This window comes from Archocentrus centrarchus, chromosome 9, assembly GCF_007364275.1.
Source record: "Archocentrus centrarchus isolate MPI-CPG fArcCen1 chromosome 9, fArcCen1, whole genome shotgun sequence".
In the NCBI taxonomy this organism is placed as follows: Eukaryota; Metazoa; Chordata; class Actinopteri; order Cichliformes; family Cichlidae; genus Archocentrus; species Archocentrus centrarchus.
Window position 1 is genome coordinate 19,441,395 of NC_044354.1, and position 26,672 is coordinate 19,468,066.

Sequence of the window (26,672 nt, forward strand, 5' to 3'; positions counted from 1 at the left end):
GTGAATGAAATGAAGCTGCACGCCCTGGTTCTCTGTTGTAAATGGTTTGACTGCTGTGTATACAGCACCTCTAATATTTGGTGGGGGCTGTAAATTCAGCACTGATCTCAACTGTCATGTTTGCCTTGCTGTGCCAGTATTGCACTCTCCTGGTCTGTAGTGCCCTCGCTCTCTCTCATCTAACATTAATGACCAGCACTCTGCTCACACTGTTACGTTCAACTCATCCATCACCTCGCTCCTCAACCCCTGTTCATGTTTAACTTGGATTGCCTTGACATCAAAAGGTGATAATCCATCATCCAAATGAGAGCAGATAACTGTAGTGAAATTTCACTCTTTCCGCAGCAGTGTGAAGTCAAGCACAGAACAGAGAACAGAGGTTTAAAAATGGGAAAGTGTGTGAGTGCGTGTGTACTGAAATCCTTGAGGACGCGTCATAGTTGTGCGCTGTTTTCATCATGTTGTTGTTAACTGTGACAGAGCCATCTGTAAGAAAGACTTTTTCAGTCACTTGAGATCGATAAAGTGAAGAAGAAGAAGAAGAGCGAGTCCAATCACATCTACTGCTATAGCACTGTGGGAGACAAAGAAACAAACACATCTTACAGAAACCGTTAGAGCTACATGTTGTCTATGACACCAGACACACACACACTTCACTGTACAGGATCCTTTGATAGGGTTTAATAAGACCCCCCCCCCAAATGACATTTAGTAAACATTTATCACAAATATTGGCAGGCAAGAACTCAGAGGCAGTCGACACATGATCTTAATATACATTTAAATAATACAAAATATACATTCATTCATACTTTGACACATGCATACTGAACCATACATGCAACCCTATATAGGGCTTAAAAAGAAACATCACACCAGAAGTATACATGGTTCCCTCTGGCCTCTAGTGCTGTTTACCCATTTGGATTATTCTGGAGTGAACTGCCCAGTTTTGGAGAAATTTGCTGCCTCCTCTTAAATAAAAGTGGGCAAAGTGGTGCTCAACTGTTTGGTACTTTACGGTGTTCAAATCACCCAATACATTTGAAAAACTCTGTCTGGGGTTTATTTTTATTTATTTATTTTGTGTTTTATTTGGGGGGTGGGGGTGGGGTGGTAGTGGTTACCACAATCATCAAGGTCACAAGCCTGGATAAATGTGAGGACTGGTGCCAAATCAAACATGTGGTTCCATCCACTCTGATGACTCCTCGGGACATAAGGGAGCAGCCAAAAGTACTGTCCAATATATTTATTTTATCATTTGGGTCTTGGTGCAGCTGTTTACTATGACAGATGTAGATTAGAGCTCACAAACCTTAACATTACAGGTGTGTACTCTGTGTGTTCAGTTCTGACACCCTGCCGCTTAATAAAAGAGCTGCAAAAAAAATCACTTGTCCAATCTCAAAGTGAGATTAATCTTATTGATCGTATAGCCTACAAATGTATCCAATCAATTTGTGCTCTATTAGCTGTATTGCCAGTGGTGTAAATGCACAGCAGATTAAGCCAAGCATTTCCTAGAATGAATTTGCATACATTCACCAACTGAATGCATGCAAATTCCTGTGACAATGCAACGTAGACTTTGTGCTGCTGCAGCTTTACAGCTGGGCTTCAATGGTGTTAGTCAGGTATGGCTTAAAAAGTTGCATGTATAAAAACATATTCCTTAACCAGTGAACTATATCACACTGAAACCATACTGAAAATAAAATGTAAACATGGTTCTTCCAGACAATTTTAAACTGAAACTGAACATAACCTGCTTCTGACCAGGTTATGTGTTCAGCATCAGTTACCATGGCAATATAGCCAGGTGAGAGAGCCACCTTTGGGAACCTGAAAACTCTGACACGAAGCTCGACATAACCCATTAATCTTGCCTCGCAGTACACCCCTCTGGTTGCCCTGTGTCGTGTAGGAACTATCTTCTTTCATACAAAACAATCCAGCACATAAAAAGCACTACAGGCAGAGGAGGAAAAAAAACACATGTATATTTGATTTGGGGGTGAACTTTCTGTTTAAAGCAGGTCTTCCTGAAAAAGCCTTATTCTTAGGATAACATTAGTTTTGGCTGTTATCTGAGCCTGAGACTGGGGAAGGAAAGCTGGGAAGAGTTGGTAAGAAAGAGATGCATAATTTTACACATTAACAAATATTACATAATGAAACAATGACTGGCACAGGGGCGAATGACTGGCTAAATTAAGGCTTAAGTTTACAGTGGGATATGCAAAAAAAAAAAAAACTGCAGGCAGGATTCATCTACATACTGAATCTGTCTTTCCTGGCGGCAGTTTCTCTGAGTGGCTGAAGAGGGTTGGTAATATGAACAAGCTTACATCTCTGTAGCATTAACAGTGGAAACAAGTGGATAATTAGGCTGGGGGAAGGAAACGAAGACACAGAAAATTTCACTACTACCACGTGGATCTAAAATCTAGCAAGCCTACTCTTTTGACAGTTTCTTTTAAAAACACTTCAAATACTATGATACGTATACACTTTATACTAATGCTGTCCACCTCCATGTGGGAGACTTCTAAAAAAAAATCGTACATAGAGGGAAAGAAATATTGGGAATGTTTGGTTTTCTCACATGAAACTGGAATGTTAGTGCAAACAGTAACAGTACAAATAGGCCCATATGTAAATGAGACTGGAAAATAAACACATGGATTAGCACTGGAGCTGGAAAAACAATCTGCAGTCATCCTATAATTTCTTTAAATGACTGCGGTCTGTTATTAGTGTTGCACTGCAGTCGGTATTGATTTGATTTTCACCTTATTTCTATCTCTGCTGAGCACTCCAACAAAAGGAGATTAAAGTCAGGAAATCTAATCTAACAGTTTTAGCACCTGCTAAAGTGGGTTCAGAGGAAACCCAGGGTCTGGAAAGCGTGGAGGTGTACAGTACAGTGTGGACACATTTCAAATAAAAAAAAATAATGAAACACAAAAAATAAATACTCCATACGCAACATACATTACAGCAAAAAAAAAAAAAAAAAGTATTGCAGGAAATTTTTCTTCACAGCAAAGCTTGTCACATTTCACCTGCTAAATAACACTTTCAGCCTGAGTGTGATTGATCTCTCTCTCAACGTTCACAGTGAAAAGCAACAGCCCCGGTATGCTGTTCAGGGCAACCGCTGGAGAGAAAAAGTACATCTGAATGTGCTATGGTCACTGGTCCATAAGAAAACAGTGGTACTGCCACACATTAACACAGACTGCTCACATACACTCTTAAACTCTCAAAGCTGTCCTTTGACAACAGAAGTTGTTAGTTTCCTCTGGCTACCAAAGATGAGTCTCCCGGATTTCAGAGATGATGTTATTGGCTTTTTTAAGTGCCTGAGAAAGAAAGGAAGGAGAGAGGCTAGTTAAATTGCTGCCATTAAAACAGCAGATAAAACAAAAAAGAGAAACAACTTCATGTTCACAATGTTCACATCCTATTCAGAGAACAAATTGCATCATCCAATTTTACCTCAAGCATTTGAGCAACCTCAGTCCGCTGCTGTGCCGTGTCCTGTGACTCAATGAGCAGCTCCTGCAGCAGTGGCTGTTTGTAAAGCTGACCCACCAGCTCACTCTGCAGATGCTCTTTCACATTGTTCACCAGGAAATGCATCACAGTCTTGGGCACACTGTAGACACACAGACCCAAGACAGTTAGACTAGAATTACCACCTTGAATCTGCATGCCTCCACCAACCAACAAAGCTGTAGTTTACATGTATGCCTGACCGGAAACTAGGGCGAGATTAAGACTTAAGGTTAGAACAGCCAACTAGTAAGACACAGGTTAATGGTTCAGATCATTAATGATGGCTGATTTTGTACATAATCCACACAAAAATAAACAACTTCACTAAACTAATATTAAGAACAATAATTTGCTCTAATCCATATGTAGCAGTTGTGTGATGGTTTCTCTCAAGTTGAAGAAGAGATGTCACTGCAGGAATCAACTTCTGCACATTTATTCTCTGTGAGAGCAACACAGTTACACATACACACATGCAGACAAAATACAATCAGAACAAAAGCTGTCCAGTGTGTTAAAATACTTATCTGAAATACTGATCTATTCAATGTCCTAATAGTAGTTGGAGTAAAAAGCAATGAAAATAGTGAAGGAGTAAAGTTAATATTCAAAATGTAATGTCCTCACTAAATGTCTCACCCTCTAGTTTATATGTCAATATAACCTGTCCATCCTTTTTATAAGAAAAATAAAAGCTCATTATATTAGCCTTTGTTCATGCTGTTAGACTGCTCTTTGAATGCAGCTCTTTTATCTTAATAACAATTGTTAAGATAAAAGGTTAACAGCTGTTAACCTGAGCTAAACTGACAGCCCCATAAGGCACATCTAATTGTGAAGTTGATGCACGCACACAGTGGCATGCTTGCACTCAGTGCTCTGCAGCCAGTCAGAAAAGATGCAAATGAGGGAGAACCTCTGATGGACTTAATGTGTTTGATGAAATAACCATCTTCATCTGACCAAAACACATCACCACTGATCTAACATTGAACGTGATGGGAGAAACAGAGCACGACGAGATGTCTTACCTGAACAAATACAGCTAGAAATGTTGCACCTGAGCTAAGCTGACATTTCGACTGCATGGCAGCTAAACCACTTAGGGCAGGTCACACATTTGCTGCTTCTGAACTCTCTGTGTTTGTACTCCTGTAGCTCTGCAGGGTTTTCTGAGCTTTATTTACACTGGTTGAACAAAATGAAAAAGCTTTTTTTTTTTTTTAATTTTAACTTTTGTTTGAGCGGGTAAACTGCCTGCTTGAGCTATGCCCACCCCTGCCAATAGCTTAAACTGGCCCATACAAGCAAATGCAACTAAATGGACTTAAACTGGATCATTGCTTTAATAAAATCGCTGCAGACAACATTTTATATACGAGCGCCACTTCACTCAGAGTTTCAGTCAAGGAACATTTCCCCCTAGGGAATAAATCAGAAGTCTGCAAGACTCTGAACACAGCACTTCCTGATCCTGAAAGCACTCGCATTAAGCATCATCGGGCAGAAATCCCTCAGCATGAGCTCTTTCTGCACCAGAATGCAGCTGAACGGGAACCATAGTGGTCACAGATGTACTCTCAGACCTTGAGGGAGGATTCCGCAAGGTCATGTTGGATGTTATTAAATGGACAGTGACAGGATTGTATGTTAACTAGTCTAATGTTCACGCCCAGTGTTTTAATCTGCCAAAAAGATAGACAACCTGCAGATTTTTGTTATTAATAATAAAAAAAAACTTCCCTCAAAATAAAAAAAGTCTGCTTAACCATTGGTGAGCACCAATGATCAGTATCACCAATTCAGCAATGGTCAAGATATATGAGCTACACTTTTAGTTCAGAGTTAACGTGCTGAATAATAACCAGAAAAGTGTTTTTGCAGAATGCTGTCACAGCAAAGTTGAACTTTGATCTCAATTAATCATTTTGTCCAATAAGAGATTTGTGTGGAAATCTGTACTAATTACCATATGAATTATGTGGCCTTTGACCATCTTTATTCTAACTGAAAGTTTTAACAAATCAATAACAAATAAATGAATTCTGAAAGTGACACAAGGGAAAAGAGGGTGTTCTCAGGTGTTCTGGATTAGTGCCAGTCAAACCTGTCTTGGATGCTTTTGCGGACAATGAGGAAGTAGCTCTTGATGAGACGCTGGATGACCTCACAGTCCCTCTGCTCCCTTGCGCTCAGCTTTCGGGAAACTGGCACAGCCTGACAGAGAGAAGGGGAAAGCAAAATATTGACCATCTGCAGTGAATTCAGTGCTTTCTCATACAGCTAATCCCACCACTCACTGTGTCAAGGAGGTTAATGGCGTGGCCTTTGCTGGGGCTCCCAAAGCCTGCAGCTGGGTTTTTATCTTCCACAACCTTCTCGTTCTTCCAGCGCTTTCCTCCATCAAGAGTCTCTGCCTGAAAACAAGCAAGTCAGAGGATAAAAGAAGGTTTTTTTGGGCTGAATCTGGAGCTCCACCAAAAACTTTGAAAGTGGTTCTAATATTTAAATATTAATTATGCTTCAGGTTTTAAAGAGCACAGTGTCTGCTGTTTAACCAAGCAGGGAAAAAAGTAATAAATGAAATAAAATTAAAAATTAAAAAAAAAAGTCCGTGCTATAAGGTACAACCTACTACCTGCTGACTGTTGACAGATGCAGAGACCTGCGCAGCATCCGTGAAGTCTGGATGCTTTGTGTTGATGTAGGCGAGCTCTATTGCTACTAAATTATGGACCTAAAAGTTGAAAAAGCAAAAAGAAACATCCAGTCTGGTGACTAATATAATTAATATGAAAGATGATCTTGCCTAAGCTGTGGATTACCATTTCATTAGTAATCGGCAAGCGTTTCCTCAATAATCCAGTCACTACTTCCACAATGGAATCGTGCAGCTTGGGAAATCGAAGAAGCTCCTTAAAAATGCAAAGACACGTTTTCTTAACATGATTCTGTAATAATTACTGTGGCACTATTTTCATAATTCAGTGATGTGTAAAGTGCATTATCATCTCTGGTCCCACCTGTGTGCTGAAGGAGGAACAGTGCTGGATGATGCGCTGCAACTCTTCATGAACAAGCTCCACGCAGCGCAGACTGGGTTCTTCTAGACGCTTAATTTGCCGCTTCACCAGCAACTCAAAGGATACCTCGGGCACAAAAAGAGCTGGCCGTGGACCCTGCAGGGCAAATATAGATACACACACCAGCTCTATACTTGACCAGAATTAGTATTTAGCAAACCTACACAAACAGAAGTGAGGAGAAGCTCACTGTAGCATTGCGGATAGCAGTGAGGATATCAAGACCAGTCAGTCCCGCCAGGGGGTCAATAGACTGCAAGGTCCGGCCAAAGGTCTCATGGAATATGTAACAGATCCGAGCACCTCCACAGCTGCAGAAGAGAAAGGTGAAAGCTGTAATACCAATGCTGTTTCTCAGTCTTGTGTGTCAGCAATGTTAACTGTGCCAAGATTAAATGCAGTCAACCAAAAAGGGTCAATATTTGCTCCCCACGTATTTTAATGAATTAATCACCAAGTAGTAAGAGCTGCGGAGATGAAGGTGCCAACGGAAGATGCTGAGGCCACTTCAATTTACACTTACATTACCATGAGGACATTACTCTCATTATGCATGAAAGCAAGTAAATTGTGGCCTTGTGCAACAACTACTGCATTAAAAAGTGGAACAAGCTGAAAAAGTTAAGACATTTCACTAAATCGGAAAACAAAAGCTCCGTTAGATGACACTAAAGTGAGGTCACACTCACAGCTCTGAGGTTTGTATGTGCCTGGCTGTTCCCTCTATGGTGTTGCAATAATCACTGGCAAACTTGGTGACTATCTGTAGCAGGGTGGCACTGTGGTCCTCTACAGGCTGTCCATAGCTGTTGAGTCTTGCCTGGTACTGGGCACTCAACACAGTCACTCGGGTTTTGAGGTCTGGCAAGCAGTCCCTGATGTGGTGCATGAGCAGCCTGCTGAGAGTTTTGGCCAAATAGCGTGAGCCAGCACGAGATGCTAGCGAGGGATAGTGGCGCTGCAAGAAGACCTGCTCATCCTTCATTGAGTCCTCCAGGCTTTTTTGAGTATTGATGTCATGCTGGCTCCTACAACGACAAAAAGAGTGGGAGTTTCAATAAAACGATCAGAATATTAAGGTATTCTACTTATACCACTTTATTATAAAGCTAAAACTATAACATCTCTGTAATTAAACAAGCAAGTTGATTTTTTCAAACCTGTTAACCACCCCGATAATCCCTAGCCTGACTGGAATGACTCGACCCAAAAGGACTTCCAGTGCATCAGTTCCTGCATCCATCAGGTCCAGCTTACTGACCACTAACAGCGTTCGACGGCCTGACACGCACCAAAACACAACATTCCCAGATCATTCAGAGTGAACCGTTCTGCCAGTTCAATTATTCTTTTTTATGAACTCAGCCAAAAGGAATGCATCAACATTCATTTTCAAAGCAGCCATTTCACACCAGGAAGCTTTTTAACTGCAAAGACTGGCTATATCAATAGCATGAAATTACTTCAGAACAGCAAATTCTTTTCATGCATTTCATAATTTAAAATTAAAGTAAGTTATGTAATAATTTAAAAGGAAAGCATGTTATGTAATAAGCAGCAAGAGAGACGAAAGAAAATTAAGATCAACTCTGAGGAGAAGAAATGCCTGTATAAATAATGTCCTACCATCTGGATCAACCTCACGAGCCAATTTTAGTGCATCAGAGGTGGCCAAGTCAGAGTTGGCAGGGGACACTGCGAGGATAAGGCAGTTTGGATTGGAGATAAAGGACAAGATCATCTCTTGCACTTGAGCCTCGATGTCCTCTGGCTGGTCCCCAACAGGAACCTAAGACAACAACAGCAGTATGCAGCCTACATTACAGTAACCACAGCACACATTCATTAGTGATTGTCTAGTGTCGCTGTGTTTGCATAAGTGAAACCCAGTCAGCATCCCTGTCAAGAAGCTGAATCTACCTTAGTAATTCCAGGTAAATCAACCAGAGTGAGATTAAGAACTTTTGGGGAGAAAATCTTCAGATATATGGCCTCAGGACTGATCCCCTGGATATGGAAAACAGAGAAAGAAAATAATGAATCCAGTGGAAACAGCTGAACCTGCAGCATTACTAAGTGCACATCAAAGAGTTCTTCTCACTTTATTGTCACCTGAACCTCGTTCAGTCTCTGCTTCAATTTCCTGACGAATTTCCTGAAAATCTGTGAATATCTATTAAGAGTGAGAAAACTGCACATCAGATAAACCCAGCACATAACACAGAACCAAAGCTGTGTGCACATTATTTGAATATCTAAGATAAACATACCTGGTTCTTGCAGTGCAGAAATGTACCCCATTCTTCAGCTCTGACACCTGAACAAATAAGAGTGCAAATTTTAATGCAGATAAATTTAGAGTTTGAGACATTATACGTATTAGAAAAAAAATGACAAAATCACTTATATTCATACTAGATGCGGGAAGATCGGGGTGAATAAAATGCCAGAAAAGAAATGAAGAGGTTAAACAAAGACAAGTGCATGCAGACCAAGTATAGAGAGACCTGGGTAGCTGTTTGGGGCATTTTGTTTAATCCCATTTCCTGAAAAGGCAGTGAAGAAGAAGAGGAAGAAAGACTGTGTTAGCAAAGCATACAAGGGATATTAGTTCAAAACAGAGAGAGAAGGTGATAAGCACATATTAACTACTGCAAGCAGTATACACCTAAATAACAGCCTTCTGTTATTCTTTCATAATCTGATTCTTCTGCATACCCTAACTTACAAAACTTGATTTTCTTTTTTAAAAGGAATACATATAACATTAGTGACATTCATGTTTGTTACCATTCTCAATCTTCAGTCTCTCCTGCATGGGGGGGACATTAACAAGCTGCAACACCAGGGGTCGTCTTGTTACTATTCCAGATCCCCGAGGCAAAAAATCCCGTCCAACCAGGCTCTCCAACACAGAGCTCTTCCCACTGCTCTGTTAGGACACATGATGAGACCAGTTAAATCCTGATACAGTCATCTGCAATGTTCTTATGCTGTTTTGATATGCGCTTGCAAATATAGTAACATCAGCACTGTTTTCTCACTGAATATTCTACACCTTCAGCTACAGCATACATGATATATAAGGGATGTCATATATAATAATTTGATCAAACATCACATTAGGTGTTTTGTTGTACAGTACTGTGCAAAGTCTTGATGCACCCCTCATTTCTTTATATTTGCTAAGAAAATGGGAAATAGGTGCAGTGATTTATTAATACATGTGCAAACTTAAATGGAAATTCAATATGCAAGACAAAAACACAGTTTGCACAGTTCTAAAGAGCTTGAAAGTCAATATTTAGTATGACAATCTTTATTCTTCAATACACCCTGAATTCAGTTTTCTTTGAATCTCTTTAAGCAGTCTTCAGGAATAGTTCTCCAGGCTTCTTGAAGGTCATTCAAAGTCCTTTTTTGGATGTCGGCTGCCTTTTGTTCCATTTTCTGTCAAGATGATCCTACACTGCTTCAACAATGTTGAGGTCCAGGCTCTGTGGAGGCCAATTCATGACTGACAGTGTTCCATTGTGTGTTTTTCGATCCAAGTATGCTTTTACTGCTTTGGCACTGTGTTTGGAATCACTGTCATACCAAAAACTGAAGCAATCAGAAGCTTTCCAGATGGATCAAAATCTGATGGTACATTTCTACATTCATAATTCCATCAATTTTAACAAAAACTCCAACACTACTGGATGAAAGGCACCCCCCAACCATGACAGAGCCTCCACTGGGTTTTACAGATGGCTGTTGTCAGTATGCACAGAGGACATCAGGAGAGAGGTACAACAGTAAGTGTCTACAGCCACAGCTCTTGTGTAATTTGACATACCTCAGCCTTTTTTCCCATTTCCCTTCCTTATGAATGACATCTTAACAGCCACTCTTCAGTTCAGTAATGGTCAAGATATATGAGCTATGCTTTAATTTCAGAGTTAAGAGTTAAGGTGCTGAATAATAACCAGAAATGTGTTTTTGCAGAATGCTGTCACAGCAAAGCTCAACTTTGATCTCTATTGAAAATCTGTCCTAATTACCATATGAATTATTGAGAGTTGAGTAAGGCCATGTTGCCTTTGACCACCTGTATTCTAACTGAATGTTTGTGCTAAATTTTAACAAATCAATAGCAAAAACTGAGCTCTGAAAGTGACATAAAGGGAAAGAGGGTGTCCTCAGGTGCTCCAGATTTATGCCAGTTTCCCTTCCCATAAGAGCCCACACCAATTTCTCCTGGAAGGAAAATTTATTCAGAATTTCAAAGATCTTTTTAATTAAAAACTTCTTCAAGAAAATTTCCAGAACATGTGAAACTATGACACCTGTGTCACAGTGGGTTCTTATGGATTCTTGACAGCCACCCTTCCACTGCGAATCCTCGTGAGGCTCATGAGTAAACAGTAGATGGATCAACTGAAGGTCCAGATGCATCTCTCAGGTCCTGTGCCAGGTCTTTTCTGGATGTTTTCCTATTTCTTAAGGACATGACTTTCATATACTGTTCATCTACTATAGATAGTTTTTGTTTAGGCCTGCAGTTTCTTTTGTCCTCCACTTGTCCAGTTTCCTCAGATTGATTTAATGACACACTGCACAGTATTCAGATAAATGTGAAGTTTTCAGCTCTTTGGGAATTATTTTGTCAAACTGTGTGATCTTTGGCATTTTTTGCAGATTCAAATAAAGAAATGGGAACAAATTACGCATTTTCGTAACAGGCTGCTTGTAACAAAGCGGCTAAAGGTGTCATTTAAAATTGGTTCACTGCTAAGTAGACACAACATTGGTTCATCCCTTGAGTTAGGTGCCTTTTTATGCTTTAATGACTCATAGTTTAGTGTTAAAATAGCTTTTAAAACAAAATAAAACAAAACTAATTCCTTTGACAATGGTCAGGTACAAGGTCTAGGTATTTACATCTGGATCTGACACACAATTCAGATGATAGCACCTTTTGTCTAAATGCACCTATTTTCCTTGTGAACAAACGTACTGGAACATGTGGCTCACAGGTGTGTTTTGTTGCCCAGGTGTGTCCTGTTACATTGATTATTCAAACAATAAATAGTGTGGAATGTCTACGCTCAGTTTCAGATTTGGGTTTTTGCCTCTGCAGACTGCGCGTTTATAGTTAAGAGGAGTAACCAACATAAAAACCAGAGAGCTGTCCATGGGTGGTGGGGAAAAGCAAAAAAAGCAATTGTGAAGTTAAGAGATGATGAAACATCAATCAGAGACATTGCAAGAAGCAAGAAGAATAGGAAGGCCAAGCTGGAATTTGCCAAGAAGTACAGAGCCAAGAAATTCTGGGACAAAGTTTTATGGACGGATAAGACAAAGATGAACCTTTACCAAGGAAATGGAAAGGTTAACGTTTGGGGAAAGAAATGATCTGCTAATGATCCCAAACATATGTGCTCATCTGTGAAACACAGTGGAGGTAATGTCACGGGTTCATTAATCTTCATTGATTAATGAGCTGCATGATAATGATGGCAGCAGTGCAATTTGGCTGTCAGTTTAAAGAAAGATGCAACCAAACTGACTGGAAGATCCTTCATGCAGCAAGATAATGACCCAAAGCACACGACCAAAACTAGAAAAGCATTCATCAAGGGGAAGAAGTGGAAGGTTTTACACTGCCCAGTCAATCTCCAGACTTAAACCCTATAGAGCATGAATTTTACCTGCTAAAGAGGAGACTGACAGTAGTAACTCCCCAAAACAAACGGCAACTGAAAGAGGCTGCCGTGAAAGCCTAAAAAGTATCACAAAAGAAGAATGCAAAAGTTTAGTGATGTCAGTGGGTCACAGGCTTGATGCAGTTATTGCAAACAAAGGATTTGCAACTAAATATTAAGTCTTATTCACTTTGATCTATTTTAGATTAATCTGTTCCAACATTGTTGCTCACAAGAAAAATAGGTGGGTTTAGACCAAAGGTGCTATTTTCTTAACTGTGTATCAGATCCAGATAAACTGAAATAAAAGCTGAGATGTTCTTTTGTCTCATTTTGCTTTATTGATGTCAAACCCAAATGTTTTCAGTCTACAGCAAAAAATAAGGGACTGGCCTCACTGCTCCAATACTTCTGGAGGGAAGAGTATAAAGAAATGAGGGGTGCTCAGACTTCGCACAGTATCGCAGATGTGTCCTGGCCCACCTGAGATCCAACCACGACTATCTGAGGCAACTGTACGATCTCCGCGCCTACAGTCAGAAAGACCTCCTGCAGCCGGTTGATGGTGGGAATAAGGGTTTCCATCCTTCCAACAGCCCGAGGACTCTAGCTACACTGGTTAAAAAACACACAAACAAAACGACGATAAAAAGAGAGAAAGTACGGCAAAGTAATTCGGGCCACTTCAAAATAGTCATTCTCCGGGGAAAACTGTTAATCTTCGCCAAACAGCGAAATGGTCCTGATGAGAGGGGCTGTAACACCTCAGCACCAGTCAGACCAGCACCGCGCTCAAGCCTCCCATAATAACCAGTTTGAAGTGGGATTTTCAGGATCAGTATGTCTATTATCAGTCACAGCGATTAAACCACGGCTGAGATACAGTGCAACAAACGGTGACAGCACAAATTGGATGTTACGCGCTAACTGTAACTGTCGGTAAAGACAGGAAGTGCTAGCTAAACGCTAACACTAGCTTAGCCTCTAAAGAAACGGTGCCCGGTACTGACCTCGCCGACGTTTAAGAAATATTCTCTCTTATCCAAGTTTCCTGTTCTTCATATTCTGTACTTTTAAAAAGGCGTTAACGCTGAATTTCACCCAGTGTCATCCAAAATTAGCAGCATAAGATACGGACCGTCAGTTGATCATACAGGCGGCGCCGTATTACTCAGTTAATCTGATTGGTCAAAAAAATTTAGTCACGAGGTTTCCTCTCATCTGATTGGTTGATATGTGAAGTCCCGCCTTGTGAAACCCCAAATCACAATATATTTCATACAGTTTATTTATCTGTATATTCCCAATGTAACCCTATATTCGAACACTTAAAAAAAAGTAAGCACACAACAAAAGAGTAAAGATAAGCTTTTTTTTCTGTATTTTAATCTGTATATATAAACATATTTACAAATCATACAGTTGCCATCAGTAAGTTACAGAATAAAACATGTATGAGTTTTGCACAGATGGTTAACAGGAAACACCCAGTTGTCACTCAACCTAAACATTACTAATAAATACCCTCCAGTAGAGGTTAGTGTCCCCTGGGATTTGTAGCAGCCAGAGATCATGTGAACAGAGCTTCATAAATGGCTTCTTTTGTGTTCAGATATTATGTGATCGGGATGAAGTTACTGCACCGCCAATTCCAAGAAGCAATGTTTTCTTATCCAAGATAAAGCCCTGTTGCTGAGATAAACAGTCTGTGTTATCCATGTCCACCCAGGGGCTCTCTGTACAAAAAAAAAAAAAAAAATCTATTGTGTTTTCCACAGTCTTACATTCTAAACACTGTATGCAAAGCACTGAGCGTCTCTCAAACAACAATCAGAAAAAACAACAGCTTCAAGCTATGCATTCTTAGTCCATGTATGAGGCGTCCACGCCCTCGCCCTCTGGGTGAAGCAGTCTTCCCGCCAATCGCTCAATGTCATCGAGGCTAAGCTGTCGAAGTGAACGTTCATAGTCCTTGAAGAAAAGAAAAGAAAAGAAAAGAAAAGAAAAAAAAATTATATATATATATATATATATATATATATATATATATATATATATATATATATATATATATTGTGAAACAGCAGGTTAAAAACATTTCAGTAAATTTATTTACAAAACATTGGAGGTATGACCTTCAGGAAGGTTTTTTTGTTTGTTTTTAAAAGTAGTTTGTTAAGGCTAGACCCAGTATTTTTCTCTGTACTGAGCTGCTGTAATGCGCAAATTTCCCCGTCGTGGGATCATTAAAGTTTTATCTTATCTTATCTTATCTTTCATTTATCTGAACAATTTATGATCTGGAACAGATGTTCGTCACTGGCGAGGAAAGAGGTCAAATGAAGATGTGATTATCAGATGGGAAAAGGGAACTTTCGACTTCGAGAAGCAACTTATCAAAAGGTCAACAATAATGAGAAAAAACAAAAAGAACGAAATAGCCTCGTGTGTTTAATGATCACATCACACTGTGATGAAGGGTTTAGGTGGTACAGCAGATTTTTAGATTTCAAACTAAATCAGGTACTTTCCCCTTTGCAGTTTCAAATGTCACAAAAAGACTTCATAAATTAATGGTACAAGCCAAATAAAATTTCAAATGTACATTATAAAAAGAATTCATTTCAAGCCTATAATTAGCTGAAAATAGCACAGACAGAATTGAAAATTGGGAGTTTTACAACTCCGAATGACTGTGTGGACAAATAGTTCAGCATCATCAGATTATCAATAGAATTTAGAAAGCAGTCTCTTTTCATTGTCTTTCTAATTTAAGCAAGACAATAACAAACCAGATTTTGCTCCTTTATTAATTATTCAGTTTGGCTACTGGTCTGGGTTGTTGAATTAAGTATTTAGCTGACCATAATTAGTGACTCCATAGCTTAGTGATTTACATATTTGCCTAAAAAGCGAGAGGAGGAGACACAAATCCCTTTGGGGTTGCGTAAGGAAGGGCATCCCATGTAAAAACTCAGCCAAATCAAACATGCCGAGTTACCCACTGTGGCAACGCCTTGTGAACAAGGGAGCAGCTAAGAGTAGCTTCTAATTAGTGAACACAGTGGGATGAGATCAGCTGAACAACTAAAACTCAAGAGTTTTCACAACACCCACTTTCTGCAGTAAACAGTCGCACAGTTCTCATTAAAAAATAAATAAGAGCACTGTATAAATGCTGTAGCAATTATTAATAGTACATTTCCAGAAATTAAATCATCGTGTTGGCCATCCTCATGTCCATAAACCATCCATAACTGGCTTGAAACTCTTTCAACTTTAACCTTTTACATTTAGTAAATATCCACACCTGTCCACTTGTCGAAAGAAGAAAGATGCTGTATTTAAATACCTTAATAAGCTGTTCATGAACCTTTGCCGCATCTGCCGGACTAAAGTGTCTAGCAAGTATAGTAGACACAGTCTGCCACACTCCTCCCTGTGTGCTGCTGATGCCGCTGCTGCTACTACCACTGCTGCCACACGCTGCTGTCCCTGAAGCTCCAGTCCTCTCCCCCACAGGACGGATCACGAGATTCAATTTAGCCTCCGGCCCAATAGAGTAATCACTCAGTCTGTGTTCATCTGAGGGAGAGCGATATAATGTGCTTCCATTAAAAATTGACATTTGATGCATGCAGGAAAGTGCTAAATGCTGCTATCAAACACTTGACTGTTGTCAAATCTACCTGCTAGAGCTTTCCCTTTGTAGAGTAACCGCTGCTGGTTTGCTGGTATGTTGAGACGTTCAGATACAAGCTCCTTCACCGTGGAGACCTTTTCGTCTTCAGTCACCTGGAAGATCAACAATATTATCATGTACTCGTGATTCAAACACATGATGCAAGCTGCTCTCTTTCTTACGGTGCTGTGAAAAAGTATTTGCACCCTTGTTGATTTCTTGTTTGCATATTTGTCACACTGACATGTTGCAGATGATAAAAGTTTAATATTAAATACAAAATGCAGTTTTTCAATGAGGGTTTCATTTATTAAGGGGAAAAGGTTATCCAAACCTACCTGGCCATGTGTGAAAAAGTAATTTCCCCCTAAACCTAATAATGGTTATAGTGGGAAATGGTTAATAATAATGGTTGTGCCACCCTTGGCAGCAAGAACTGCAATCAAGCATTTGCGATAACTGGCAATGAGTCTTTCACATCGCTGTGGATGAATTTTGGCCCACTCTTCTTTGCAGAATTATTTTAATTCAGGCACACTGGACGATTTTTGAGCATGAACAGTCTGTTTAAGGTCATGCACCTCAATTGGATTTGAGTCTGGACTTTGACTCGGACACTCCAAAACATTTTCCTTCAGGATTTTCTGGTAGAGAGCAGAATTCATGGTTTCATCAGTTACAGGAAGTCTTCTAAGTCCTGAAGCAGCAAAGCTGCCCCAGACCTTAACACTACTTAACACTCCCAAAAGTCTTGGGGATCATCAAGATGTATTTTTGCAAATGTGAGACGAGCCTTTGCGTTCTTCTCGGTCAGCAGTGGTTTTCTCTTTGGAACTCTCCCATGGACGCCATTTTTGTCCAGTCTCTTTCTTATTGTTGAATTATGAACTCTGACCTTAACTGGCAAGCGAGACCTGCAGTTCTTTAGATGCTGTTCTGGGTTGTTTTGTGACCTCCTGGATGAGTTGTCATTGTGCTCTTGGAGTAATTTTGGTAGGAAGGTTCACCACTGTTCCAAGTTTTGTGGATAATGCCTCTTACCATGGTTTGCTGGAGTCCGAAAGCCTTAGAAATGGCTTTGTAACTCTTTCCAGACTGATTGATGTCAGTGACTTTGTTTCTCAGGTGTTTCCTTAGATTGTGGCATTATGTTTGGCTTTTTTATATCTTTTAGCCTACTTCACTTTGTCAGACAGGTCCTATTTAAGTGATTTCTTGATTCAACAGGTCTGGCAGTAATCAGGCCTAGGTGCAGGTAGTGAAATTCAACTCAGTTTTCCAAAAACTGTGGTTAATCAGTTAATTCATGATTTAACAACAACAACAACAACAAAAAAGGTATTAGAAAGAGGGCAAATACTTTCACAGCACTGTAGCTGCAACTCCTAACTTTATATTATCCAGATATTAATTACCAGTTTATATACAAGTGACATCCCTGCTTTGTACTGTCCTTGTTACTGTTCTGCTTCTCTAAAAAATAAACTGTACTGTAAATAACCAAAAGGACTGCAAGCACTGTTACAGCACAGATGCTGCGCTTGGAGTAACTTCTCTGTTGCAGTTTGAGAAATACTTCCCCATCTAAAACACACGTAATCAAACGCTTCAGGTTGCCTGTATAATTCCTCAAAAGCTGGTCTTGTTAAAGCAGCGGCTGCCTGAAATCCTTGCTCTCTTTAATTCAGGACCCTGCGCTTCCTGCATGTCTCCAGTAAGCCTCCAGCTTGTGCCTTTTAATGTTTTTTTTTTTTTTTTTTTTTTTTATAATGATCTTTATCAGCAGTTAGGCTGATCTTACTCTACAAAGAACTGTTTCCAATACTTCCCTTTTCCCACCCCTCCAAAAAACACAAAGACAGCTGTTGTCAGGAGAGAGACGGTATGAAGCATCTCAAGGATCTGGCTAACAGGCTAGCCACTATAACAGCAATAACTAGGAGGAGATATGTCCATATAACCGGCCCGTTTAGGCTGTATTGTGTAACTGAACCACAATATATTTGACAGCCTAGTTTTAGACTTAAGAATCATATGTATGACCGTTTTCATCAGGGTAGCTCGGCATGTGACATGACCACCGCTGGCCCGACAAAACCGCTAGCTGCGACCCGCGTTAGCATGAAGCGGTGAGCTAGCTCAGCGGGACTTCACTCACCTGTACACTGCACTCTTTGCCTTGAAGCGGTTTCACCGTGAGGATCATTTTCGAATACACCTCTTTTTTTTTTCTTTTTTTTTTAAAGGCAAAGAAAACAATCACACATCAACAAAAATGAAGTAACAAAACCGCCCGGAGCACTGCTACTTTATCAACTCGCGATTCTTCGCTTGTCAACGGCCCATCTTCTTCTCCCGCACCGGCGCTCAGGCGGTACACACTACCGCCGCTCGCTGGCCGGGGTGCGGTGTGGCAGCTACGCCAGCCCTCAGTGGAGTAATTTCATAACCACAAAACAAAGAAGCGGTTATTTTGTCCCTTCTAATTAAACCGCAGCTGAATATTGACAGAAAAAAAAGGAGGATGGAAAAACTCAAAAGGGATAAGAGGCGATAATTCAGGTATTAGTATTTTTTTTTAAGTCCTACACTTGGACTAATTTTGAATTTTCCCTTTTTCAATTTTATTTATTGATCCATTTATTATTATTATTTTTATTATTACTATTATTAGTGTGTGGGTTTGTGTGTAAAGCGTTAAATAAAGTGAACTAAGGTCGTATGGCTCTGTTTTTTTTTTTTTTCTTTTCTGGTGTCATGATGAGCATATTAATTTGTGGCTGATTTCCCTGCTAATAACGTACATCTAATAGTATCGCGATGTTACTATAACTTGTCACCACATCTTGTTTGAAAACGTTATATGAAAACCACTTGCCCAATTACAATTTAAGATTTATTTTGTTGCTTTACTCACGCACGTCAAATACATATTAAGCTTTCACTGAAAAATAGCACTTTCACACTACAGTGTACAACTACATGAGGATGGGTGCATACCTGCTATGGAGAGCAAATGAACTCATCGTTGATAGGTGCACACAGCCAGCCTTTAACCTGTTTCATGTTCGGTTTGGAATAAAATAATTAATGTTCATAAGCTCAGTTTGCCGGATCCCCACCTATTCCCAAGGCTCAGGAACACCCTGAGGAACCCTGTGACCCAGATGGGATCCGGTCCACGCGTTTCTCATTGCACCCTGTCGGTCATGTGATTGCCTGCTGTCTGTGCCCAACCCTGGCCAGCCGCGAGCGAGAGAGGAGAGCATCCTTCAGCTGGGCTGTTACAGACGGGATGTGTACCTGTCGAGATAACTGTCTGCTGCCAAACCAGGCCAAACCTGCTGGTGAAGAAGAGCCCCATAACGCCATACAGGCTGCGTTTGGTAAGTGATTTTTTTTTTTTCTTTCGTGGCGTCAAATACCGCACAACATTATTACACTTTACAGGACACAGCCTCATCTGTGCTTAGAGTCAATTAAAAACATGACAGTCTATCAGCAGTAAAGGGTTTAAAAAAAAATAAATAAAATCATCGTAAAAGCATCAGGCACGCCTAAGAGTCACATGGAAAATATTTTTTTATTTTCATTTTTATTCCTGTTAGGACTTTTGTTCAGGACTCAGTAGGAAGTTTGTGCCAGCATTTATTCTGTAAGTATTGCACTTCAATTTTTCTTGTCCTTTATTTTCTCATAACGTGTCTTGAATTATGTGTTGAGATGAGGAATAACTAATACTTGCAATGTGGGCTATACCTTACCTGTGATTAATGTGCACATAAACATATGAACAGCTCTATATATAACATATGAACATATATACATGTGTGGAAATGCATAAGCAAGAAACAGGTCCACCAGTCCTTGTTTATTAACAAAATCAAAATAAGTACTCACATGGAGACATGAAGATGATGTAAACAATAAAGAGGAGTGTAGATCAAAAATCAGACAGAAGTCATGTTTATTATAAATGGATCCACACTATATAGTGGCTGTTAGGGTGTATATACTCTATGGATGCTTCTTTGTAAAAATCAGATGCAGTTTGCTGGTGTTTGCAGGTGATGGGTACACTTCGGGACCTCCAGTTTGCCCTGCAACTAAAGATTGAGGAGCTTCGCCAGAGGGACACGCTAATAGATGAGCTAGAGCTTGAGCTGGATACAAAGGATGAACTCATCCGGAGACTGCAGGAAGAACTAGACCGCTACAGAACCACTGTCTCCCTCCCAGGAGCCTCTGCAGTCAGTGCAGGTAGACAGTGTGTTGTTTTAATAAGTCACATTTTTGACCATGAATAGTCAACACTGTTGCCCCCCCCCCCCCCCCCCCCCCCCTCCCCTTTTCTTTCTACCTCAGCTCAAACTGAGGACAGCAGGAGACCTAAAAGGAAGACAGTGATTTGTGAGCCTCTCACTCTGGACCCAGCGACTCTCGCCTTGGTTTCGCAGAGAAGCTGTGACAAAAGCCACGAGTAAGAGGACACAGTGTTCCCTCAGAGCTACACCTGCTCAAATTGAAAAATCAGACTCATGTTCAAGGCTCACTGACTGCTGACTGCGTGACTCATAATAAACGAATGCTTTTATTCATTGTCAGACACTCAAGCGTTTGACACTGCATTCACTGTATTTAATAACCCATCGTTATGTATAAATTTCATATCATTTTTTCATGTCCTCAGGTCCCAGAGGCTGATCCGGGCAGCATTTCTGAAAAATGACTTGTTGAAGAACCTTGATGAAGGAGAAATCAGAGCCATCATCGCCTGCATGTATTCCACCACCATCAATCAAGGCTGTTTTGTTATTCAGGAGGGGACCACTGGGGCTCAGGCTTATGTTTTAGAAGGTAAATCACTTCCCTCTCACAACATTAATCATACACAAGGCTATTTATTAAGGTTTCCTTGGGAAGTCAGGTGCTTGAGGACAGACCGATGAAATGATTAGCCCGATCATATCTTCATATTTAAATTTTTGTACTGATGATTAAATAACCTGAAACAGTTCTTATGAGCGCAGTGAAGTGACAGCGTGTGGAGCAACACTGATAATTCTTGGCTGAAATGTCAACTTGAGCCTGAGGAGAAGGAGTTTGTATTGTGACAGCCAATGAGAGCTCCCTGTTTATCTCTGGTTGTCTTGCCTTTCTGCTGTTTGTACTGTATATCTCTCTCATTCTGTACATCATCTGACATGAAACGCAGACATGCAACACTTCTTTGTGTCATACGCATTGTCCTTCACTGGGTGTTTGTTTACTTGCAGAAGGCACGCTGGAAATGATGAAAGATGGACTGAAGCTGCTCACCATTGAACCAGAGGACTTGTTTGGAGAGCTATCCCTCCTTTACAACTGCACCCACACCTACTCTGTGTCAGGTATCAAAGCTTTATTTTATAATTGAATGCAGATATCACTGTCAACCTGAAACACCTGTGGAGTTTCTCTGTGGTTAATTTTGATTTGGCGAGGATATAAATAATTCTTGTTTAAGAGAATTTCACAAGCAGGAGGGTTTCTGGCTGTGGCCTTGGACAAAGGACGCCTGTTGAATTTAAAATCAAAGACCCTCTGTGATCTTACAGCGCACAGGTTTCTAACAGATGTGAGGAATTTAAAGTGTTCTCAGCTTCACTGCTTAACCTGGCTTCCTGATGTGCCGCATCTCCTCTCCGCAATCCAGTATGCATTTATTGAATTTTTGCTAGCATTTACAAATAGTATTTTCTGAAACTATTCAATGACTGCAGCATCGCAATCTGCCATCTACACTTTTTCTGGTGTAGAAACTTGCAATTCTCCTTATAAAAGCAGAAACTGTGCTATCATTTCCTGCGAGAATCCGATTTCAGGGTCCTGTGGGAAAACCTTCTCAGTCGCGGCCACGTGTGTCTGACCTGGTTTCACAAATAAATAGGTTGTGAAAATGGCCGGAACACTTTAAATTGAAAAATCTGTCTGTTTGCCTTGTTTGGTCCCCAAAGCATCCCATTCCCTTTTTAATACTGCTTTCTTTATCCTTCAACAAACTGGTCTTTCCATTTCACTGTTCTACATTTGTCTGCTCTCTAGTAACAATACTCATCTGATGTTGGCACTCTGCTCTCCCTTATTTCATGTCTTTGTTCCTTTTTCAATCCGTTCGAGGCCTATTGCATTTATCTCCTTCCTGACCTGAAATTACTTTCTTTTTCTTTTTTTTTCATCATACCTGGCACAGGAGATTGAAATAAAAACCACTGGCTGTAAACTGTGTGCCTCATGATGGTAAACTAGAAAAGTTTGGTTCATATCCAAAAAGGGGAATTGAGATAAGAACTGCACCACATAATCAGATGTTGGATCTTATTAGACTGTCTGGAGGGGACGTCTTCTTCCGTTTGCAGGAAGCTTCAGTGAACCAATCAATATTGGTCATTTTTAATTAACAACACCCTCTTTCAGGCTCCATTACAAAGAAAGATGGTGATCATAGCTAAGGAAATTAGATTTGATTTATATCAACTGACCTCTGGGAGGAAAACAAGTATTTTTAGTTTTTATTCTACATGGTGAGCATTTCTAATGAAATCCCGGCCTTCTTACTGCCTGTACATCCACATCTATCACAGGCAGCTTGTGTCTCTGAGAGTCTCAATAGTCCTTTAACTGATCTGCCACTGACACTGCCTCCATCTTTGGATCTGCAGCACGAACAAACAGCAAGCTGTGGGTTGTGGACCGCAAGAGCTACCAGACCGTACTCATGCAGAGTGGTCTCAAGCACCTTTCTCATTCAGTGGAGCTCCTTAGCAGGTGAACATCAGACTGATGCATATGACGCACATGGAGCATTTCCAAAAAGCTACTTTGATGGACCATTTAGTAATCTAATTAATTGCAAATCTGCTATTTGTGAGTGATATCCAGTGCGCCTTGTTTGCATCTCTGTGCAGCCTTCCCTTCCTGGAGTCGCTGCCAGCAGATGTCCTCATGAAAATTTCGGATCTCATGGAAGAGGTACACACTGAACTCTTTAAATGTAAAGCACGATAGTGTATCCAGCCAATAGATAAGGTGTGCAGACAGCAAAACCTCTAGACTCATGTTAACACGAATATTTACATAAAGTGCCTCTACAGGTGGCAAAGAAAGCTGGAGCTTTCGTAGTTTTATTGATGTTTTCTGATGTTTTGCTCCACTGTCAGCCATCATTTGTCTTCCACAGATGCATTACTCTGACGGTGACTATATCATTCGACAAGGGGCCACAGGAGACACTTTTTATATCATTAGCAATGGCCAGGTAAAGTTTTCTGCTCTGTGCTCCCTACATAGATCAAGCGAGGCTTTCCGAGGAAAAGATTTACAGTCTGGATGACAGAAATGTCAAAGCAGCGATGGAAATGACTTTATGATGGTGATAATTCACTTTGGTGCATTGCGCTTGTAACCATTACCTCTGGCTTTTGGATTTGGCAGGTGAAAGTGACAGAAAAGAGGCCAGGGCAGGAAGAACAGGTAGTTCTTTCTAAGCTCTCTGAGAGACAGTGGTTTGGAGAAAAAGCCCTGTGGGGGTAAGAAGGAATGCTCTTTCACCTGATGCCATAAAGGAAATTATGCACATACTGTATGTCAAAACAGCACATTATATATATCTATATATATGTGTATATATATATATATATGTGTGTGTGTATGTATATATATATATATATATATATATATATATATATATATATATATATATATATATATATATATATATATATATATATATATAAATCAAGATTCTGTGATTTTCATTGGTACTTTCTTGTCTCTGTCTTCAGAGAGGACATTCGGGCTGTGAGTGTGATAGCTGCTGGAGAAGTTACATGCTTGGTAATAGACAGAGAGTAAGTTGGTATTTTGTGTTCATCAGTTGTAACCGATTTGGCTGTCACCCTGCACTCTGATTTGGAAATCCCTTAATATGCTTAATCTCACGTGAACGTTCACGTTCTTCCGTACCACAGGACCTTTAAGGGCATTGTCGATGGGTTGGCACCTGATTGCGATCAAGAGGCACAACCAGGCAGTGAACCAGAAGTCGAGTGAGAAGCATCACAATGCAGTTTTATTCTCACATACAGAAGACACAGAATACCAGCTCACCCCTTTTTTCCTTGTGAGCAGCTCAGGTGTGGATCCTACCCTCCTGTCTACTTCCGCCTTAAGTGATTTCCAGATTATCTGTGCTTTGGGAGTCGGGGAATTTGGTCACATAGACCTGGTGAGGGTTGATTGTAAAGCAGCTCACCTTCAGTGACACTGCTTCATTGATATTCCATGTTTCTATAATGCAGTGTATTTACTTCTGATGTCTGTAAGGTGCAACTGAAGAGCAAGAACAAGTGTCCTTTTGCCATGAGGGTCCTCAAGAAGAAGCTGATTGTTAGCAGTGGTCAGCAAGAGCACATCCAAAGGGAAGGCTGCATCCTAATGGAGACCCACTGTTCATTTATAGTCAGGTGTGTCCCTTATGTAGGACTGTCAGGGTAAAATATTGTTAATAAATATGAAAGATCTAAAATTATTTTATTTTCATTGATCACAGGCTGTATAAAACCTTTAAGGACGCAGAGCATCTATACATTTTGACAGAAGCTTGTCTTGGTGGGGACTTATCCAATCTACTCAAAGACAAGTAAGTACTTGAAAATAAATTTAACATTTAAGGCATTTATTTGTAGTCCCACTGTGTTTTTAGCTGAGCATTCCTCAGTAAAATATTTTATGATCTGCATCTGATGTCAGCCACTTCTCCAAACTGTTTCAGGGGATATTTGGACGAATGCAGCACCAGGTTCTACACAGCTTGTGTTGTTAAGGCCTTGTCCTTTCTACACTGTCGAGGTGTCATCTACAGGGACGTCAAGCCTGAACATGTTGTCCTGGATCAGCATGGTTATGCCAAGCTGGTACTACAAGCTTAACTTCACATCTTGTTAATTAAATTTTACAAGTGGTAATGATGAATCTGCTGGTATCTGCCTCTTGTAGCTTGGCTCCAGATGTCTAAAGAGGGTTGAAGTGGGTAAGAAAACCTGGACATTCTGTGGCACGCTGGGCTACATGGCACCTGAAATCATCTCTAACAAAGGCCACAACATAGCTGCAGACTTGTGGTCACTGGGTGTTTTTGTTTTTGAACTTCTAAGTGGTAGGTAAGCTTTCAAATTTTGGACAACCCTCCTGTTTTCAGCATATTTCTCCGGCTGCAGATTGGAGTTATCTTGACAGCCTCATGTTCTCCTCTCCAGGCTCCCATTCGGTGGCTCTGACCCGTTGAAAATTCTCACTGCAACAATTCGTGGCATCGATCAGGTCGACTTCACAAAAACCATCAGCAAAAGTGCCTCCAGTCTCATAAAGAAACTGTGCAGGTTTAAATATGACCCAATAAACAAAATGTGAAAGCTTTGACAGATTTTTTTTATTATTGTCATTTAGTGCTTTTTCACTTTTTTCACCCTCAACACACAAATCCAGACAGAAACAGTACAAGTGTGCTGTAATGCCATCTCTTAAAGATGAGAAATTGATTATTAATTCAGGTTATTTGCTGGTCTGTTCAAGGAGCAATCCCTCAGAGAGACTGGGCAGTCAGAGAAATGGGGCCAGGGACATTCAGAAACACAAGTAAGATGACGGATTTCTTTTTTTTCCCCCACTGGAGAGAAACATTCAGGCACTGCTTAGAAACATGTTATGATGTTCTGTTTTTATTCAGATGGTTTGAAGGATTCAACTGGGACGGACTCTGTGAAAGAACATTAACAGCCCCGGTTATTCCCAAAGTAAGGCAAAATACAATGCTGGCTGTTGTGTGATGATTGGTGATAGAACGGGTCAATTTCCTTTACTCCTCATCATGTTAAGAGTCAAATTTTTTTATTTCTCTCATTTTCAGCTCAAGCACCCTTTGGAAAGCAGTTCATATGGTTGTTATACTGAGGATTCGGTGGAGCTGTGCACAGACTGGGATGATTTCTAATGGATTTCTGTGACCCGGAAACAAAATCCTGTCAGACACTACTTCAGGTTTAGTTTCCATGAATAATTGACTTCCCACAGACTTACTGCCATTAAGAATTCATCATATTTAAAAAAAAAACAAACATTTAATGTAGGTTTTGTTTGATAAACGAACCATGCTGCCTGCTGAATTAATTCAAGACTGTTTTCCTGTTTGTGTAAAATCTTTATAGATTTGCAACATAGCCTATAACTGGAGTCAGATTTAAATCCAATAAAAAAATGAGCTGCATCTCTCCGTCTTTTCTTTCCTTTTAAACTTAGATTCCCACCATGAGATTTACTGTGTTTTGGGGGGTGGACTGCACAATCACTTTTGATCCCTCCCTCAAATGCATGAATGTAATTAATTAAGAAGTTACGTCAGTGCAGGCAGAAAAGCGTTAAGGTCCTGAAGGAGAGGCAAACACACAGGAAGTTGTGCAACTTTAAATGAAAAATAAAGTGAATAAGTTAATAATACAAACTTTTGAGCGGCTAATCTAATGAGACTGACGTAGAATAGCAAACGAATGCGGATTTTTAAAAATTATTTTAAAAATACTAAATAAATTATTACATAAATTTTCTGAGTTTCTC

At 40.2% G+C, this 26,672-nt stretch overlaps 3 protein-coding genes across 5 annotated transcripts; 1 reads left to right on the plus strand and 2 right to left on the minus strand.

Moving 5' to 3' along the window:
- Positions 1 to 1,986: 1,986 nt before the first annotated feature.
- LOC115785682 (dynamin-1-like protein) lies at positions 1,987 to 13,501 on the minus strand. Of its 3 annotated transcripts, none has more exons than XM_030737476.1 (18): positions 13,351 to 13,501; positions 12,824 to 12,950; positions 9,444 to 9,585; positions 9,161 to 9,199; positions 8,924 to 8,970; positions 8,755 to 8,826; positions 8,574 to 8,660; positions 8,280 to 8,442; positions 7,814 to 7,934; positions 7,343 to 7,681; positions 6,844 to 6,964; positions 6,594 to 6,749; positions 6,396 to 6,485; positions 6,209 to 6,307; positions 5,871 to 5,987; positions 5,678 to 5,787; positions 3,511 to 3,670; positions 1,987 to 3,374 (listed from the first exon to the last, which is right to left on the minus strand). In XM_030737476.1, the coding sequence occupies exons 2-18, from the start codon at positions 12,923 to 12,925 to the stop codon at positions 3,318 to 3,320; spliced, it is 2,022 nt and encodes a 673-aa protein (XP_030593336.1). In that variant the 5' UTR covers positions 12,926 to 12,950; positions 13,351 to 13,501; the 3' UTR covers positions 1,987 to 3,317. The 3 variants fall into 3 exon arrangements, with proteins under 3 accessions (XP_030593336.1, XP_030593334.1, XP_030593337.1); XM_030737474.1 differs by having other exon boundaries at positions 12,824 to 12,955; XM_030737477.1 differs by lacking the exon at positions 9,161 to 9,199 and having other exon boundaries at positions 12,824 to 12,955.
- Positions 13,502 to 13,742: 241 nt separating this feature from the next.
- Positions 13,743 to 18,436, minus strand: ubl4a (ubiquitin like 4A). Its single transcript, XM_030738330.1, has 4 exons — positions 18,181 to 18,436; positions 16,030 to 16,135; positions 15,693 to 15,925; positions 13,743 to 14,311 (listed from the first exon to the last, which is right to left on the minus strand). Exons 1-4 carry the CDS (start codon positions 18,226 to 18,228, stop codon positions 14,204 to 14,206), a joined length of 495 nt encoding a protein of 164 aa, XP_030594190.1. The 5' UTR covers positions 18,229 to 18,436; the 3' UTR covers positions 13,743 to 14,203.
- prkg1l (protein kinase cGMP-dependent 1, like) lies at positions 18,421 to 26,229 on the plus strand. Its single transcript, XM_030738329.1, has 22 exons — positions 18,421 to 18,584; positions 19,156 to 19,408; positions 19,631 to 19,677; positions 20,090 to 20,282; positions 20,388 to 20,502; positions 20,713 to 20,879; positions 21,299 to 21,412; positions 22,724 to 22,829; positions 22,970 to 23,033; positions 23,242 to 23,319; positions 23,496 to 23,590; positions 23,846 to 23,911; positions 24,032 to 24,109; positions 24,192 to 24,288; positions 24,387 to 24,526; positions 24,613 to 24,702; positions 24,835 to 24,976; positions 25,059 to 25,222; positions 25,319 to 25,441; positions 25,635 to 25,697; positions 25,789 to 25,855; positions 25,969 to 26,229. The coding sequence occupies exons 4-22, from the start codon at positions 20,093 to 20,095 to the stop codon at positions 26,050 to 26,052; spliced, it is 2,043 nt and encodes a 680-aa protein (XP_030594189.1). The 5' UTR covers positions 18,421 to 18,584; positions 19,156 to 19,408; positions 19,631 to 19,677; positions 20,090 to 20,092; the 3' UTR covers positions 26,053 to 26,229.
- Positions 26,230 to 26,672: the final 443 nt, after the last annotated feature.